Source organism: Xenopus laevis, chromosome 6L, assembly GCF_017654675.1.
Source record: "Xenopus laevis strain J_2021 chromosome 6L, Xenopus_laevis_v10.1, whole genome shotgun sequence".
Lineage (NCBI taxonomy): Eukaryota > Metazoa > Chordata > Amphibia > Anura > Pipidae > Xenopus > Xenopus laevis.
Window position 1 is genome coordinate 34,511,676 of NC_054381.1, and position 20,984 is coordinate 34,532,659.

At 37.3% G+C, this 20,984-nt stretch overlaps 1 protein-coding gene across 2 annotated transcripts in view; it reads left to right on the top strand.

Moving 5' to 3' along the window:
- Window positions 1-20,984, top strand: part of glcci1.L (glucocorticoid induced 1 L homeolog) — a 47,668-nt gene that overhangs the window by 19,468 nt on the left and 7,216 nt on the right. Inside the window, 4 exon segments of one of the 2 annotated variants that reach the window (NM_001099899.1) lie at window positions 5,013-5,099; window positions 10,760-10,873; window positions 15,787-15,939; window positions 17,569-17,782. In NM_001099899.1, coding sequence (NP_001093369.1) covers window positions 5,013-5,099; window positions 10,760-10,873; window positions 15,787-15,939; window positions 17,569-17,782 — 568 coding nt within the window. 2 annotated transcript variants of the gene reach the window in all.

Here is a 20,984-nt window from a genome sequence, read left to right on the forward strand (position 1 = left end):
CTAACATGGATCGCCATGCCTGAAATATACCTAATTCCTTCCATACTATTATACTGTATACCATTGAATATAAGGCAGAAAGTTTAGTTATTATTCCCTTTTTATCATACAGAGTTGTGCAAAGGCATTTTCAGGTACAGTGAGCCCCCCTGCTCCTATTATCCTTATTTGGTGTCTGGTCAAATTTTATTTGTAAGTAGGATTTATTCATTCGATTATTTGCGCAATCTGTTTAAATTTGTTCTTAGCTTACATTTTTTGTGAAACATGTTTAGCTGTACAGGGCACCATATTTCTTGTAACCTTTCCTATTCCCCTTGCATGACTGGTTCTTATTTGCATGGTTGCTCTGTCTCGTAAATCCACTTTAAAGGACTAGTAACATCAAAAATCTTTATTTAAAAAATCCATTCTATATGATAAATATAATGGCCATGCCCTAATAATGTCCTAGCGTTTTTTTAAAAAAAATGTCAAAATACCCTTTCTCCATTACCTTGGAAAATGGCGGTAGGGCGACCAGTTCGCCACTGCGTGTGTGCTCCCGACACTGTTCCTCCACACAGCACCAGAAGTCAGGAACAGGAAGTCAGAACACAGAGCAGCCAGATCGTGCGAGGCAGAGCGAGAGGCAGTGAAACAGTGTCTTACATTTCCCAAATTGTACTCCATATTCTCCTTACAGTTAACATTTACTGAGATTTGGATATTCTGAGACAATTTGTAATTCTTCTCATATATGATCCTGTTCATCTTCCGGTTTGTCATTTAAACCACTGTCTGGTTGCTAGGGTAAGTAGACCACGGCAACTGCATAATGGTTTAAACCTTTCATTTGACAGTTTTACAGTTTGGAAGGCAATCCTGCATTATTCACAAAACTAAAAAATGATCCAGTAGTAATTGCCTTAGCAAAAATTTTAACAGCATTTTTTTAGTACAGGTATGAGATCCATTATCTGGAAATCTGTTATCCAGAAAGCACTGAATTACAGGAAGCCCATCTCCCATAGACTCCATTTAATCCCGATAATTCAAATGTATATATATATATCTATATATATAGATATATATATATAGATATATATATAGATATATATATAGATATATATAGATATATATAGATATATATAGATATATATAGATATATATATAGATATATATAGATATAGATATATATAGATATATATAGATATATATGCAGTTGAGTATGCATAATGACTTGTTTTATAATGGGACAATAAACGCTATGTTTTAACATATATTTGGGAGAGCAACTCTGCTGGAATACATATATGCGTATGTATGTGTGTGTATATATATATATATATATATATATATATATATATATATATATATATATATATATATATATATATATATATATATACACAGCCATTAATGAGCTAGTTCAGGTACACATAGACAAGCGCTTGTCTGATTGTTGGTCACCAAAATATTGTATCTGGTAGAATTGTGTTATACAACTAGACATGATATGTATTGATTTTGTCATGTGCTACTTGTCCCCTTTATTCTTATGGTCAAACCTGTCATCAGAATCCATTTTTATTAGGACACCCACACAGAAATAACTTGTTGGGTATGGAACATTCAAATGAGCAATAAATATTGGGTTTCAGGAACTGTCCGGGCTCCCATATCTGTACCTCAGTAACTCTCTGATGGCTACTCTGGTTATAGTAAAGACAATATATAGTGAATAAAGTACCCCCTCTTGTAAAATATAAGGATATTATAAGTTACCGAGGAGTTTCATGACCCTATAAAAACACGAGGCCGAAGGCCGAGTGTTTTTATACAGGTCATGGAACTCCGAGGTAACTTATAATATCCTCATATTTTACAACTGGGGGTACTTTATTTATTATAATACGCAAATTTTAGTGAGTCATGTGACAGAAATTACATCACTACTGACCGTTTATAACTGATGACATCACTACTCACCGTTTATAAGGATATAATTTACAAGATATTCATGGCTTTTGTGTATTATATAGAATTACAGGTGTGTGATATTATGTTGAAAGCTGACAATGTTCTTCCTTACTGTGTGTTGTATTGCTTTGTGTTTTTAAGGGTTTGAAGTTCCTTGGTTAAATGTACCGAGTGCTCTTCTGAAGGTAATTGAGTCAGAGCAGTGGTTTTATGAAAGATAGATAATATTTAGCTTTGGAGTATCTTGGAAATATTTAGAGCTTGTGGGAGCAGCCATTCCTTCTGGTTGTCCAGTCAGCATTAATGGGTTAAAAGACATAAAAGTGAATTGATATAAACTTACTCAAAGTGCTTCTCTGAAAATTATGCAGTTTACTTTAACTGTTTTAGTGGTTTCTGGGATATTTGCTCTTTTAGGCTGCTGATATCCGGCTTTAGTTCAGCAGCTCTCTTCCAGAGTCTAGTGTGCTAGTGAACCTGAGTTTAATAACCTATGCAGGTAACACGGACACTCAAACTCTGATAGAGAGCTGCCTGGTATTAGCATTTTAAAACTGCAATTATCTCACACATTTAAAAATGGATTATTACTGTTAATTGTAGTGTTCAGATTTTATATAGGACAGACCCCTTATCTGGAATGTCTTTCCCACTTTGTTCATTCTAAGTTAGGTTGTGCAGTTCACAGCTGCATTATTACTCAAGCCATCTGTAGAGTATCAGAGTGGCAGTTAGGAAATATATTATCAGTATTTAAGTTGTCCCGCCCTGCAATTACAGCAAGTGAAAGCATGTCACTGTAAAAGATAACAGTTTATTTTCTTACTTAAATGTTTTCCCCATGCACCAAAGAATCATTACAATTGCATGGTTACTATAGTAGCTTTGCTTTAAAGGGGTTGATATAGAGAGTAATTTTCTGTGAACGTATGCAATTGGTTTTCATTTTTTTTTATTTGTGGTTTTTGAGTTATTTAGCTTTTTATTCAGCAGCTCTCCAATTTGCCATTTCAGGTGACTGGTTGCTAGGGTCCAAATTATCCTAGCAACCATGCATTGATTTGAATATGAAACTGTTAAGGCGTAGTCTCAAAATATTAACTTATAAGGGCTCATACAAGTGCTGTGCAGTGTTTGGATGCTAATTGCCCCCCAATAAACCCCCCCAATAAGAAAAGCCCCTACCTACTACCCTAGATAGTCCCCCCCACACCCCACATAATTCATCACCCCTGAAAGTGTCCTGAATGCAGTGCTCACTTATCAGAGGAGCTCATAGGCGCCATCTTCCGGATCTTCGATCTTTTTCCTTCCCTTCGGCAATTTCTGGCACTTTTGGAGCATGCACAGTTGCTATCAACTGGAAGACTGCTCCATCTGAGCATGCACCAATATGGTGCTCCCTTTACAGATGAAGACTGAAGAGCCGGAAGATGGCACCCATGAGCTCCACTAAGTTTACTCTGCACCGATACTTGAGCAATGTATTCGGGACACTTTCAGGGGTAATCAACTATGTGCGGGAGGGGGGGGCAGGGGGTGGACTGTCTAGGGTAGTATGTAGGGGCTTTTCTTATTGGGGGCTTTACTTCTCCACAAACCACAATATTCATAGTAGCATCCTCCATAATGATAGTACATCAGCATCTCTTCTGCATTTGTGTGTGAATGGTGTCACCAGTGTGTGGCCATGGATGAAGTTCACTAAGAAAATCATGGAATTACTGCCAGCTCCTCCTGCTGGTAATTTAATGGTTTTTCTTCAGTCCATGGGGTAAATTTACTAAGCGCCGAAAATTCCCCAGCGACGGCTTCACAGCCAACGCAAAACACTGCACTAGGCAAAAATTCACTCACAACACCAATTTACTAAAATGCAAATTTGCTTCCAGTGCGCCAAACACTGGCGGATTTTCTCTAGCGTTACTTCGGCAATGCGAGTGAATCAAAGTGAAGATGCGCTAGCGTTCATTTCTGCCTAGTGCAACTTAGTTAGAGGTCTTCGCTCAGGCTAGTTGGCATATGGCAGTAAATTTAAAGTTGAATGGACGTATATGTTGCAGCAAATACATTACATTACACAAGTCCAGGGAACCTTAATAAAGAAAATAGAGTTGTTATAATGCCCTACACATGACCCCACTGTATAGTTTATGTTCCATATGTTAGAAAATGTATGGGGGAAACCGGTTACCCAAAAAAGTTTTAAGGACCTTTTACGCCTATCACTCTGAAAAAAGGAAAAGACGCCAGCATTTTTTGGACTTTTACAAACTTTTTCTACTAAAAAATATGATGTAAGCAACAGAAGAATAAGGAAGATCTATGCACCTCAGTGCACTTCGCCTGGTCTGAGCTGGCGAAAGAGGTAACGTTCAATAAAAACTGCATTTTAGTGAATTTGTGGAGTAACATCCATTCGCCAGAGCGAAAATTTGCCTGGCGATAGAGTGCAAATCAGCGCTAGCGTCTGTCTCCTTAGCTAGCGAAGTTACGCCTGTGCCCGTTAGTAAATCGGCGAAGTCCCTGAAAACGATTTTTCGCCAGTGTTAGTCACTTCGACCTTCAGTAAATCTGCCCACATTTGTGCATTTCATCAGAGCAGGTTGTGCAAGTGCAATGTCACTAGCTGAAAGTTGCCAAGGAGCATGTATGAATGATAGTGAACATGTTAATGAGGGCTCCATTTTGCTTCCATCTTTGTGCATTCAGTTGTGTTTGTGTTCATGAATGAGCCCTATTTGCTTATTATAATTACAAAGAGCGACAAAACCCCTTGTAAACCCGTGCTGTTTCTGATTAGTTCTGGTGGTGTGAGTGACGACTCCCTAACCTAAAACAAATTTAGCCATGCTTATAAAATGTATCAAAAGTAAACCGATTCTGTATATGAGAACAGCCATTTATGAAGCTAAATGTATTATTGTACTGAAGTCCTGCAAAATGATCCGTTAGCCAGTTAACAGATACGGACACCAAACAAAATGTTCATTTGTCCATGCTGCCCATTTATGTGCAGGAATAACATAGAAACTGTTCCATTTCCTCAGACACCAAACTGCTGGGGGGAAGAAGGTGCAACAAAGAGAAGTCATCAGCGCTCGGCCTCTTGGAGCAGTGCTGACCAACTCAAAGAGGTATTTCTACATCTTGTATGAAGTGCAAAATATATAAAAATGTTTGCAACTGAAATGTATCCACTAGTAATGAACTTCACATACATTCTGTTTGTTTACTGAAATACAAAACTTTCAGCTGTTATTTGGAGGCTGAGAGTGCTAGCTGCTGTTTGCCCAATTGAAATTAAGCGTATAAATAACTGAATACAAAACTATAACGTGGGGGGGTGGAGTATTTTTACATGTTTTATTTTTTCAAGATTCAACCCAAGATGTAGGATTCCAAAGACCATTTGAAAAAGTTTGGTAACCCCTCTCAGACTGCATAATAATTGACTCCACTTTCAACAAAAAAAAGATAAGCGATATGTCTTTCATTTCCCAGGAACATCTGAGTACTAGGGTGTTTTCTGAACAAAGATTTTTAGTGAAGGAGTATTCAGTTGTATGAAATTTAATCAAATGTGAAACACTGGCTGTGCAAAAATGTGGGTACCCTTGTAATTTTGCTAATTTGAATGGAACTGCTCAATACTGATGACTTGCAACACCAAATTGGTTGAATTAGTTTGTTAAGCCTTGAACTTCATAGGCAGGTGTGTCCAGTCATGAGAAAATGTATTTAAGATGACCATTTGCAAGTTTTGCTTCTGTTTGACTATCCTCTGAAGAGTGACGGCATTGGATCCTCAAAGCAACTCGCGAAAGATCTGAAAACAAAGATTGTTCAATATCATGGTTTAGGGGAAGGCTACAAAAAGCTATCTCAGAGGTTTCAACTGTAAGGAATGTCATCAGGAAATGGAAGGCTACAGGCACAGTTGCTGTAAAACCCAGGTCTGGCAGGCCAAGAAAAATACAGGAGCGGCATATGCAGGGGATTGTGAGAAAGATTACAGACAAGCCAAAGATGACCTGCAAGAACATTCTGCTGCCGATGGTGTATCTGTACATCGTTCTACAATTCATAGATTTTGTATGGACGAATGGTCAAAAATACCACCATCCAGTATCCAGACACTGATCAAAGTCTATAGGAGGCGTCTAGAGGCTGTTACATTTGTAATATCTCTGCTGGGGTGCCCAAATTTATGCACTTGGCTAATTTTATTATGATGCATATTGCATAATTTCTGTTAATCCAATAATCTTCATGTCACTGAAATACTACTGTTTCCATAAGGCATGTTATATATTAAAAGGAAGTTGCTACTTTGAAAGCTCAGCCAATGATAAACTCCAAAGGGTTCCCAAACTTTTTCATATGACCCTATGTTACAGTGGAAGTATTCTGGGGTCCTACATTAAGCTTTTACCTGGACAAAAAGAAAAATGTCCATATATTATATGCAATTAGATATACAATCACTCCATAGACCTGGTGGAGTTTGTGTTCTTAATTGGTGGTTTTTCCATTTTGGTGCATCTGTTTCCCTTCACAATCCAAACATTTTCTGGCCTGTAATTTTGTTTCTTGTTCAGAATGAAACTTGGTATGCATGCATGCTTAATTGTGATAGGGTCATTAAACTGTAAGCTGTTTTGCATCAAGGAATGGTGTAAGTGGTGAAACATTGTAAATGACCTCATAAGGTGTTTGGCCTTTACTATACTGGTTGGGAACTGATGTAGTAGTGATGTGGTGTAGTTCACACCTTTCTTGTGTAATTATTTGTGCTGAGATACTGTTCCATATAACTCACTAAGTGGGGGTCATTTATCAACACTGGGCAGATGTGCCCATGGGCAGTACCCCATGGCAACCAATAAGATTGCTGATTCTAATTGCAGCTGGCTTTAAAAAGCCTGATTGGTTGCTATAGGTAACTACCCATGGAAATGCTTATGCTACCTACCATTCTACCACTATATATATATATATATATATATATATATATATATATATATATATATATATATATATATATATATATATATATATATATATAGATACACACTCACACTATATATTTAAATTAATCTCTTACCTTGTCTGTTTTTTCTCCAGTAACTGAAAAAAAGTTCCTTCATATCTGACGTATCAGAATTAGTATTTCCTTTGTGTGTGATTACTGTTTCAATCTCTCCAAATGTCATTTTCTTTCTGCCTTATTATACAACTAACAGTTATCAATCTGCTGTCCCACTACTGCCACTTTCACAGCTTCTTCTCAATAACGGATTTCTTTTCTCTCTTCCTGTGATCTTTTTCATTCCTAATTTCTACTACCTCTCTTTTCAGTATGTTATTCCTCCCCCACAACCTTATCCACCCCTATACAGTGACGCACTACCATCCCAATATCTAGTTTATTTGCTACGTTTTCCTCAAAATAGGTCCTTATTTTACCTACTTTCAATCCAGCTGAAATTATGTAACTATCCTTCTCTGTTTCATGGGCCTTGGCTATCAAAATTCTAGCGTATAATCTTTATTTCATGGAGAATGCCTCTAAATGATACAGCTAAGTTTATTAGTAAATATGCCAAATTTTAAGATATTTTATTCCTCAATACATAATCCAGTAAGGAAATACTAGGATTCCTTTCTGGCTCATGGCGTTCAAGTAGTAATTAGGAATGACTTAATGTAAGAATTTTACTTTTACCATATGGTGTAACTTTTCCTGTTTCTGTACATTCACCGTTATTTCAGGTCAGTTGCTATTCTAATGATACATAACCCCAATCTGTCATTGTCACTGGGAAAATTGCTCATTTGAAATGAAAGCACAGGTTGTTAGTGAGTGTGCGTCATGCTGAGATCACCCCCGTACATTTACACTTCTCTCTAGAACTTCACACCCACTCCTGCTAACCTACTCATCATTTTAGCTTCTTTTGTTCACCGTTCCTATGCACTAGATCCTTATTGCATCAGTCACTTTGCCGGCAATTGATCACAATGCCATGCTTAAATTCTTGCGCTCCTGTGAGGGGGAAGACGGACAAACATTGTATGTGACTACATTTATCAAAACAATATGTGGCACAAAATGCACGCCATTTGCCCAAAGGATGATGTTTGCATTTGATCTTTTTATTCTGTAATATACCTGGACTTTGGTAACTACTTCTATCAAAGATCTTTTACAATTATTTTTGTTTTCTTATTATTTGGAGGAAAATGTACAGAATACACAAGAACAGAACATGAATACAGTACACGTTAATTAAAGGGGTGGTTTACCTTTAAGTTAACTTTTTTTTTTAAAAGATAAAATTGTATTGATTTTACAACAACAAACACAAAATAAACAATTGCAATACAATATCTCGTAGAACGACATGTAATTGTTGTCAAGTTCAGTACTGGTTTGTACAGGTAAGATATGGCAGTTGACATTCTGCGTGTAACTGTAAGTAGTCTGTAGTCCTGATCACAAAATTCCCCCCAAATTTTTTTCAAACTTTTCATGAGCTCCCCTTGTTAGCTTTATAAGGGGAAGAGCTCCATCCACCAGACGTCTCCAAAGGAATAGTTCACCTTTCACATAACTTTTAGTATGATGTACAGAGGGATATTCTGAGACAATATGCAATTGGTTTTAATTTTTTATTATTTAAGGTTTTTGAGTTATTTAGCTTTTTATTCAGCAGCTCTTCAATTTGCATTTTACACAATCTGGCAGCTAGGCACCAAATTACCCTAGCAACCATGCACTAATTTGAACAAGAGACTGGAATATGAATAGGAGAGGCCTGAATAGAAAGATGAGGAATACCAAGTAGCAATAACAATACATTTGTAGCCTTACAGAGCATTTGCTTTTTAGTAGGGGTCAGCGACACCCATTTGAAAGCCACAAAGAGTCAGAAGGAAAAGGAAATAACTATAAAAAATAAATAATGAAGACCAAAGAAAAGTTGCTAAGAATTGGTCATTCTATAACATACTAAAAGTTTCTCCCATCCAGTGCATGCTCACTGTTTTTTCACATAGAGTGTGAGCATTCGTAGTCGAATTGTAGCTGCATTTGTGGGTAGTGCCCTGTCTATTATTTGTAACTAACAGACTGCTCGGTCCACTATCTGTGGTGTGTCCAGTTCTTTTGCAAGAGTCTCCATTATTTTAAGTTAACTTTTAGTATGTTATAGAATGGCTAATTTAAGCAACATTTCAATTGGCCTTCGTTTCTTATAGTTTTTGAATTATTTGCCTTCTTCTGACTCTTTCCAGCTTTGAAATGGGGGTCACTGACCCCATCTTAAAACAAATGCTCTGTAAGGCTACAAATGTATTGTTATTGCTACTTTTTAATACCCATCGTTCTATTCAGACCATCTCTTATTCACATTCCAGCCTCTTATTCAAATCAGTGCATGCTTTCTTGGGTAATTTGGACCCTAGCAACTAGATTGCTAAAATTGCAAACTGGAGAGCTGCTGAATAAAAAGCTAAATAACTCAAAAGCCACCAATAATAAAAAATGAAAACCAATTGGAAATTGTCTCAGAATATCACTTTGTACATCATACTAAGGGACAGATTTATCAAAGGTCGAGGTGAATTTTCAAATTCAAAAAAATTCGAATTTCAAGCTATTTTTATGTGTACTTAGACTAGGGAATCTTCCAGATTCAATTTGAATTTGAAAAATATTGAAAATTCAAATATCGTTTTTCATCTCATAGTACTGTCTCTATAAAAATTCGACTTCAACCATTCGCCATCTAAAACCTGCCGATTTGCTGTTTTAGCCTATGGGGGACCTCTTAGAACCTATTTGGAGTCAATTGGTGGACTTTGAAAAATCAAAGTTTTTTTTGGGAAAAACGTTGATTCGAATTAGATCAAATGCGCTATTACTTCGATTCATCAGATTCTAATTTGGCAGAATACGGACCTACTGTATTTGATTGAAAATGGACATATTCGGCCAAAAAAAACCTTTGACTTAATTTCGGTTGGTCTTTTTAAATTCGAATTTCAAAGTATTTCAAATTCTAAATTCGCCCCTTGATAAATGTGCCCCTAAAAGTTAACTAAACGGTGAACAACCCCTTTAAGCATATGGCAGTAACGGAAAAAAACCTTGGCTTACTGTGCAGATATATCTTTCAATATACCACTCAACTTGTTTGCCAATAATACTCTTTATTTCTGGCCTGTGTCAAGAACACGTTGTATATTTGTTCAGTGGTTGTTGTTCAGGTGATTTGTGTTTATATTTGTTTAAGACTTCCATATCACTTGATATAAGGCCTACTGTGTGCAAAGCATTATATTGGTTGAGTGGGGTGTTTATGTTAAGCACCCAGGCAACTCACTGCAGTGGAATGTTGCTCTACAGCTTAGTGAAGGTCACTTGTTAGTTGCTGGGTCTGCTGCAATACAATTCTTAAATTCAGTATATCATTGTGAAAACTTACATGGGATAGGAAAGCACACTCACCGAGTGATTTTTACTTTTTGAGAGAATGAATCAACATGTGCATTTCATCTCAACACAAATCTCCTTGCTAAAAAAATTATATTTTGTGATGCATTCCATTTTGCAACCTTATTCCCCAACACAAAGGAAACATATTTTTTTTTTTTTGCATGATATTGTATACTTGTGTGTAATGGATTCTGGCATGGCTTACTCAATAAAATAACATGAATTCCATATACAATCATGAAGCTAATAAAGCATTAGACACACACACATTTGAATATATCTCTGTTTCAATAGATTGCCAAGCTAAGGCAACAACTCCAACGTACCAAGAACAGCAGTCGTCTCCTCAAAGAGAAGGACAATCAGCTGCCTGTGCAAGGGAATCATGTAGCCGTCAGTCACACTCAGGTGAGTAGGCTAAAACTAACTTTTTGTTTTGGGGAATATAGTTCTGCTTTGAGTTTTCAGAAACAACCTTTATTTTATAATAGGTAAAATAACCAAGAATAACATTTCAAGGATTTATTCTGATGAATTTGGAACTGGATTGAATGCTGAACGAGTTACCATGATTTTGGAATGAAAATAATTTCTTATTGACCTTGTGCAGAATTTTCTTAAAGGGCACCAATCAAAAAGATAATTTACGAAGTAAATACACTATGTGGAAGTTCATGAAATAGTTTTTAAAACAGTTAGAACTGCAGTTCTAGCTGAGGCAGGCATCTTGCATTTCACTGGCTCCTCCTACCTATCTTTACAGCCAACAACAGCTCTGAAATCTCACACATGCTCCGTTGAAATTCCTTGGTTGCTTAGCAACCCTTCTAAGCTATTTTCAAATCCGCCAAACTTCTGTGTTAAGCTGCCCATAGACTCAAAAATACGATCGTATGAATCATCGTGCGATCGAGCTTTCCCATCTCCCGAGCTGCCACTAACCATTCCGATCAAATAAAGTACAAATGAACAGATCAGCCGATGTTCTGCCCCTGACAGCAATCAAACGAAAGTTATGTCCGACCAAAGCTAGTGACAGTCTCCCTCTGAAAATCAAATTATCGGCAATACATGCAGAGAAATTATCGGCAGCCGACAAATCTTTTAACCTGTCCGATCGACCAAACGACTGATCTCCACTGGATGAAAAATGTGGGGACTCTCCACACACGGTCCGAAAATCGTACGAATCCTCGATTCGTAGGAGCAGATCTTTGCATCAATGGCCAGCTTTAGCTGCTGTTCAGTAGTGCTGCCACCTTCTGAAAGTTAGTGTGTACTTTTCATTTGCATAACGACATCACCAGTAGGGGACAAGATAGGGAAATTTTGTGATGCTTCTAGTGGAGGAGTTTACTAAAACAAGGCATTCTGGGTAGAATACTCAAGGCAGTGCTTCAATCTGAGCATGTTTCTAAAATTTGCATGGTATGGTCACTGTTATAGTCACTGTATGGACTCCCTCAGTGAAAGAACCCATTTGGCAAAGTAAGGGATTTTTTAAACTATACTATACTATATGTAGTATGATTAAACATGTTTAGGTTGTGCTGGTCAGATTATTCTTCTGAATCGCAAAGCACCTGCCCTGACCTGCTGTCAGCTTAGGGATCAACTCACAATATACTGTATAATAAAACTAATAGTGATTCAGACTACATGACACCATAGAAACCAGTGCATTCTGCATAAGCATAAGAATGAATTAATTAATCCAGGCTCTAGTATGACATGTATGATCTCATTTTTTGCTTATTTTGATAATGATCTGTAACCCCCTAAGCTTAGCTTTTATCAGCCGAAGCACAGTGCACATTGAGCATGTGCAGTCTCACTGGCTTACAAAAAATGTCCTAACCAGATTAAAGATGTGGAGCTGCTGTGGACAAATTTGATTGAGATCATTGCTGTTATAGTGCTGCTGAACATTTGGACTGGTAAAATTCAGTATACAGGTATAGCATCTGTTTTCCGGAAACCCGTTATCCAGAAAGCTCTGAATTACGGAAGGTCCATCTCCCATAGACTCCATTATAATCAAATAATTCAGATTTTAAAAAAACGATTTCCTTTTTTCTTGTCGTAATGAAACCGTACCTCGTACTTCTACCCAACTAAGATATAATTAATCCTTATTGGATGCAAAACATCCTATTGGGTTTATTATGTTTAATTGATGTTTTAGCAGACTGGATAACAGGTCCCATACCTGTAAAAGAAGCCTCATGTTTAGCCATAGTGTTCTTTAGGCTTTCATTTTCCCTGAAAATTAACATGCAAGCTCTTTTATTATTAACACACTCATCTTGTTAGTCTGAAAATGCGGAGACCATTAACTCCTTACCTGCTGGCGCAGGGCCATGACAGCCTGTGCATTAGGTTTTACTATAGGCAGGTTGTTAAAAGACTGTAGATTTGGGTTATGGAGGAAACACCAGACAATTAGCTTGAATATTGACTTTTCTATACTTATCACTGCTTAAATTCTTCAAAACTGAGAAAAATGTTACTTCAAACATTTGTTTAGAAAAGTTGTAGCATTTCCAAAAAAATGTGTTGCTAATATAACAGCACTGCCATTTTCTCATTATAGTTTCAGGTGTTTTGGTCTTGTATCTCTGTTTTCTTCCGTTCAAGGTCATTTCCCAAATTGATATTGTACCATCTGTGCTAGTGTTGTTCTCATGACAGGTGCAAGGAGTCATTCTCCATATCACTTCTATGTCGGGGAGTTAAGCCCTTTGCTATCTGAAAACATGTTGATTTATATAGTTTCAAGAACCTTTTAAAGGAGAAGGAAAGCTACGGAGGCATTTTATTGCCAATAGATTAGCTGCAATAGTGCAAGCTAGAATGCTATATTTATTCCGTAGAATGTTTCACCATACCTGAGTAAAAAGCTCTAGAAACTCTCTGTTTGTTTAGAATAGGAGCTGCAGTATTAACATGGTGTGACATCACTTCCTGCCTGAGTCTCTCCCTGCTCTGGGCTCAGATTACAGTAGAGAAGGGAGGGGTGGGGGGAGAGGAGCAAACTGAGCATGCTCTTGCCCAGGGCAATGAGGTTTAAGCTGAAAGCAGGAAGTCTGATACAGAAGCCCATGTGTACACAATAGAAGGAAAGAAATGCAGTATTTCTTTTCACAGGGGACTCAGAGCAACATTACTTTGGGGGTTTACTGGTATATTTAGATGGACCTTTCTGATAAAGCTTACTTAGTTTTAACCTTTCCTTCTCCTTTAAAGGACAAGGAAAAGTAGTTCCACATCATGTACTAGAATGCCCCACTGAGCGCTAAGATGTTTTTTCAAGAAACCTCTCAGTTCTCCAGTACTACCCTGTGGAAGGTAACGTTATCTCTTCTTTATCGGAGCGAACATTTTCTTCTCCATGACATAACCAAGATGGCACAGACGAATGCCTCTAAATAATTATTCCCCTAGATGCTTTGGAGGAGGCTTGTGGCTGAGTGCTGGTTGTAGGTCTAATGAAAGTGAGCTCACGAGCCTTATTTAATGGGCATTCCCTGTCCTCATGTTTGCTCAAGTGCACAGACTTGCCGGTCTTTGTCTTTGTGCTGGATTTTTGCCTGATGGGACTTTCTCTTCTAGAACGCTGCATTTTTTCTTCTGCAATGCTGTAGATCTGACAAATGGCTTAAAGGGGTCGTTCACCTTCCAATACTTTTTTTAGTTGGTTTCAGATCGTTCACCAGAAATAAAAACTTTTTCCAATTACTTTCTATTTTCTATGTGTGACCGTTTTTCTAATATTGAAGCATGAAGTTTTATTTTTCACCTTCTAAAGGGGCTCTGGGAGGGGGGGGGGTCACTGACCCTGTAAACTGTTTTAAATTGATACATTTAGTTGATACATTTGTTATCTTTGTCCCTGCTGAGCAGAATCCCAGTTTCATTACAGGCAGCTGTTAGAATTGATACAATAGTTGCTAATACTCCAAAGATGCTGTAGAAAAATAGACAGACAGACATAGTGACAAAAGATATGTGCTTTTAACCATTAAAGAGATACCGAACTTTTTTTTAAACCTTTTTTTTTTTTTTTTACATCATTTAATGCTACTTATACTTTTGCCATAAAAGTATTTCCCTAATGCTTTTACATTACCTTTCTTACCCCCATGTTCCCCTATGAGGGGGCTGCCATATTTGTGCAGCAGGAGTCCGTTAGCATTAAAAACATTAACTGACAGGCTGAGAAGTGACAGTTGAGCTGGCAAAACAGTCAGGTTTAGGAACTTAAGTACCAATTACTTACGAAAGCAGCAAAAAAAAACAATCAATATGACTAGGGACTAGGGAATAGTCCAAATTTGATTTGAATTTGAAAAAAATTGGAAAATCCAAATATCGAAATTTATCATGTACTGTGTTTTTAAAAATTCAACTTTGACCATCTAAAACCTGCCGAATTGCTGTTTTAGCAGGGGGACCTGCTACAACCTACTTGCGGTCAATTAGTGGACTTTTTTTTTTTTTTTTTAAAAAACTTCGAATCAAATTTGTTAGAATACGATGTTACTTCCATTAGTATGATTTGAATTCAAACTAAAATGGCTTATTTACCCGGAAAAAAAGATTTTTTGAAATACATTTCGGTTGGTCTTTTTTTTATTTGAATTTTGACATTTCTCTGCAAAAATGACTATATATACAGTAGAACCTTTTTAATGTCCCTTGTTGAGATCCTTTTAAAAACTGACATAAGTGGCCTATTGCATGTGGGTTGATCAGCCTGTGCCTGTACATGCCCTCAGATGCTGCTATAAAGTGCTGGAAGTTAAAAAGGCACAGGCTAAAGAACTAAAATTTTCATCAATAAAAGAGCAGAAGTAACTTAAAAAGTCTGTGTCAGAGGAGCATAAAAAAATGGTGATCAGTAACAGTAAGTGCATATTAACAGGCAATACAGAAAGTTGCCAACTAAAAAGCAACAGTAAAATAAAAGGAAAGCATCATGCCTGAGTTTGAATTGAAGAATGAGTAGGAAATGATCTAAAGAAAAAAGGGAAGTAACTGATCCTGAGGCCAAATTTGAATATTTATTTTAATCTGCCATCTGTTTTCTAGGGTCAGTAACATAAGCACAAAATATGATTATAGATTTCCGTCTGGAATACAGATCTGAAAGCCAAATACTTCACAAACTAAAAATTAGAGACCAACTGCAAGTAGGCTTCTATAAAAATGTATATTATGAACAGAATTGAATGTGAGTATGTTGCCCATCACAGTGTTCTAACAAATATCACAGACCTGTCTTTGTTTTTCTGCAGTTATTTCACTTATATCTGTTTCAGGGTTCGGCATCCAGATCTATTCCTGTGCCCACAACAAATATCTCGGTGCCAAAATCGGTGGGGTCTAGAGCTCCGTGTAATGTTGAAGGGATAAGTCCAGAACTTGAAAAAGTCTTTATTAAGGAAACAAGCGAGAAAGAGGAAAGTGTGAAGGTAGGATTGGGAGTGATACTATATTATACACACCCACCCCAAGAGTAAATATATAGGGCTACTTCATTACCTTAAAAGAGCTACTAATAGGTAGGTCCTAGAGAAGTGCCCCTGAAAATTAGTGTTGCACCATGTGCAATTGAAAAGAGGTAACACTAGGGCAGACTATGCTCCTGTGTATAGCCATTGTTTTTATCCATATAAACCAGCAGTCATTGTTGACGTTTCCCCAATAGGACATGTTTGCCTATTTGTTTTTGCTAGTTTGAAGCATGTTGCTCTGTTAGTGTATTCAGAACATGCAGGCAAACAGCATGAATTCTCTTCCTTGTGCTGTCCTTAGATAAGCTACTATACTGGGTATTCTTTCATGCTGAATTCATACCATTGATAAGTACTGGGTGTTTCTCCCCAGTACCAGTAGCAGTCTCTTTCACAATTCTTTTACTTTTCCCAAATTTACCTGCAGACTTGGGAGTTTTGAATTCATGTGAGTTTTTTTAAACTCCCTTAAATTCGAATTAATTCAAATTCGATTGGCCGAAATGTATTATTAGAATCGAATTTTTAAAACTCGAAACCAATTGGAACGACCAGAAAAATCGAATCGAGTTTGATTTCGACTTCGATCAAACTCAATTCCAGTTTTTTCCTCCAAAATAAACTCGAATGTCGGGAAGGCTGCAAACATCTCCAAATTGATCCCTGCACCTCTCCCATTGACTTAAACAGTAATTCACCAGGTTTTAGGAGATGAAAAGTCAAATTCCAATTCTTAAAGGCCAGAGTATGATAAATCTCGAAAATCAAATTAGAATTTTTTTTAAAAAACTGCTTTTGACCGTAAAAAAAATTCAAAAATTTGAATTTCTCCTGTGTGTTCTGTTTGTTGCATAATTGCCAGTAAAAGCTGTTTAAGAACATGGAGCAATACAGTGGAGACAGACTATAGAGGATAGACAGAGCACAGACAGATTCCATTTTAACTTTCTACCTGCCATGCTAATTAACAGCCTTCCTGGATTCCCCTGCTTATCTGTGGCAATACATATTGCCTAAGGGGGATTGTGGGTGCACACCTGAGGCCAATTTCAAAAAGTTTAAAGCCCTGTCTAAATGATTCAAGTAAATATGCAAGTGCATGTAATTTTGAAACCGGGTTTTTTTTGTTACAAAGTTATGATCATAATATTGATAAGCCACCATACCACGTCAAGGTAAAACCCCACATGGTGGTCCCTAACTTATTTATCTTTAATCATAGTAAAAAAATTGCCTCCTTCATTTCCCTGACCCCAAAACAGACTCCTAACTAACTCTTTCCTATGGTTCTCATTGATGGAAATAAATAAAACACAAGCTGAAGGTAGAAATTAGTTTATTCTATTTGCTCCATAAAGGACAAAAAGCCTGTTAAGGTCAGGCCCCATTAGGAAACATACTGGTTCCAGCCAGGACAGTCCAACATTGCTCACTCAACCCATTCACTTCAGAAAATACGTAGTGTGCCTCAGCTCCAAAAAGTGCGTAAAGTTCTGTACATTTAAACCAGGTATTGTTGTGGCCAAGTACACAATGTATAGAGAAAGCATGGCGAACACATTATTTATTATTTATGTTTCGTTTTAGCCTGTAGAAGTTCCAGATGGGAGAAGAGCACCAGTACCTTCCACCTGTCGGAGTAGCAGCACCCGCAGCATTGACACACAGACTCCCTCAGTTCATGAGCGAAGCAGCAGTTGCAGCAGCAATCATTCTCCTTGTGCTTCTCCATCTTGCCCTCACGAGTCACAGGAAGGAAGTCCATGCTCAGCGGATGATCTGCTCTTTGACCGAGACAAGGGTAAGGTTTTATAGGACCACTTGCTACATTTGTTTGGAAATTCTGGTATCATGGCTATAATGATAGAACTGAGCATCACAAGCAGCAGATTCAAAAACAACAATAACGACCTGTCTAGACTTCCCCCATGCCTTTCAGCTTTTGCCCAAAACAGCTCTATGAATGAAAGATGGAGGCTTTTGAGCAGTTGAACTATAACCCTGGCTGAATTTGTCTTAGAATATATGCCAAATCACGTGGACTTTCTTTTTGGAAATTTCATTCCTCCATTACTCCTACCATCCCGTTGTCTTACAAACATCTTCCATAAATTGCTTGGAAAAGCTTTTTTTATATAAAAGGTAAAAAAAATGCTGCACGTGAAGCAGGATTTTATTTTTAGGTATGAAGATTATTTATACTTGTAAAAAAACCTGAGTGACACTCCGTAAATGTGGGTCAATAACTATTTATTCTGTTCTATTTTGTAGATACTTTGTTGTGTGTATAGATGTATGATTTATGTGTGGATATGTAGTTTACTTCAAATAAATTCCTTAAATAAAACCACCATTGCTGCTGCAGACCAATCTAATGTTTTCCCTGCATTTTGCAGATCCAGTGTATGGGTTTTACTTGTTTTGTTTTCATACAAAAATATTTGTTTTAATAAATAAGAACTGAAATGAATGGAACGAATTATTTAGATAATTGCATATTTTGGCAGCTATCACAGCTGTTACAATTCTCCCTGCTCCCAAAAAGTCCTACCTTAGAGAAGGTGGCGCCATATTTTGTCTCAGCTTCACCCATGGGAGGTTTCTGTCACAAGACCACATCCACAACCATTTTCCTGCCATACCTGCTTTTATAAAATCTCACCCACAGCATCGACTCCAATATTTATTCAGTCATTAGATAAATATGAATGGCCCTTACTATACCTGCATGGATTTTGGTAGGAACAGCAGCCCAGGTTGTATATTTATTTGGAAACAAAAAGACAAGGGCGCCACTCAAACACTCACACTCCCTTAGCCGCTCTCTTGTAAAGATCCAGGTGTTCTGCCTATGATTAAGGGATTTACTCCCGAAACGCGTAAGGCGTTTGTTATCCGCAAAGCAATAAACCTGCTTTTTTCCGGAGTGCCATCCTTCTTTGATTGTGGAAATTGTATATTTATTTGGAACTCAGGGGAAACCGAGTTTTATTGTTTGCTTAATTCGGTCTTCTCTTCTGTTCATTCTTTTATTGTCCTCTGCTCTTCTTCTTTTATGGATTTATGTAATTATTGTCATTTTATTTTATTTTTTCCACATACCGTACTTCTATCCTCCCACTCTCCATCTTGATTGCCTGATTTATCTGATTTTTTCCACGGTCACTATCTGACCTTTGCCTTTTCCGTCCTCCCTGCACCACTACATGTGGCGAGTGCAAAATAAACTGCTCCAAGTACAAGCATTTTTAGTTCACTTCATATAATGCATGGCCTCTCTAGTAACATGATTCTTCTTGCTGCATTGCAAGAGTCCATCATTGGCTGTCCTATTGGTTTCCAAAAATGATTGTGTCTCATTATTTGTGGTTTTTTAGTTATTTCGTTTTTTTATTCAGCAGCTCTCCAGTTTGCAATATCCGTAATCTGGTCTGAATTATTGATTTGAATAAGAGACTGGAATATAAATAGGAGAGGGCCTCCATAGAAGGATGAGTAATAAAAAGTAGCAATAGCACAAAGTTTGTAGCCTTACAGAGCATTTATTTTTACATTGGGTCATTGACCCTCGTTTGGAAGCTGGAAAGAGTCAGACAAAGAAGGCAAATAATTTAAAAACTATATGAAAGAAAAAATGAAAACCAAATTGAAAAGTTGCCTAGAATTAGCCGGTCTGTAACATACTAAAAATGAACTTAAAGGTGAACCACCCCTTTAAGATGCACCACAAAAAGCACTTGCCCCAGTTCTTTTATCCACCTGTCTTATGGCAGCTTGGCTTTTGCTTACAGAGATTAGACACACACAGAGAAAGGATTAAGTACATATGTTATGGGCTGGAATAGTAGTGGAAATAATTATTTTTTGAATTATTATGAGGGCCCAAAACATCAGCGGATGTATAAAAGCATTTTTGGACATGCAGACTGTAAGTAATGTAGCTCAGTATATACAAGTTGCTTAGTCGTTTTTTGGTCAGTCTAATTTTCATCATCCAAAGTCAGGCAGTTCTGTGAGTTGTGCAGTTCATTTTAGAACCCTGAATGTTTCGGCTTTGGCATGACCATAGCAAGTGGAACTCCAATAGTTAGCTGAGTTGTGCAGTGTAAGCTGGAAAGACACAGGTTTGACAATGATGCAGTATATCTGTGAGAAATTCTGTATTCCCAGTGTCGGACTGGGACACCAGGGGCCCACCAAAAGACCTTAGACCAGGGGCCCACTCTCAGTACTATTATTCTTCCTCTCCTCACACAACCTCTGTTCTGCTAGTCTCTTTTCTTTACATACTATAATCTAATATTCCATCTATTTAGTCTCTTTGTTCTCATACAAATAAGGAATGGCCATGAAATAAGCCAAATGTTTTGAAGCAGGAGGGCCCCCTGACACCTGGGCCCATCGGGAATTTTCCTGGTATCCCTGTGGGCCAGTCCGACAGTGTGTATTCCTGCATTTTCCTATTACATTATAGTATAGCAAAGCACAGTGTAGGGAAGATGCAATCATAGGTATGATAGGTGGAATTCTCTTATCAAGGAGATCAACACTAGAAAAAGGATACTGCTGACTTAACATCCCTACACACCATGCATGCAGCTGCTTATATAAAGCCTGCTAACATTTTATGATTAATTATGTTTTTGGGTGGTTATATAAAAACTGATTCTGATTGATCCCCTGTTGCACCACCCCTAGACAAGTAGCCACTTACAATGAATAGTTGAGGCAAATATTTTAAATTAATCTACAAGACTGAAATGAGACCTAAGACTAGAATGCTACTGCTCCATATGTAATGATACTATTAAACCCTCATACATCACATTGTGTGTCATTTAATAGGATTGCCTCATTATTATTTGACCAAAAGCAAATATATTGTGTTCAGTTGCTCATATACTGTTTGCAGGTATTTATCTCCAGCTTTGTTCAGATATTGTTTAATGGCAATGGGTATTAATTGACCCGCTGCTTTAAAATATCAACATACCAGAAGGTCT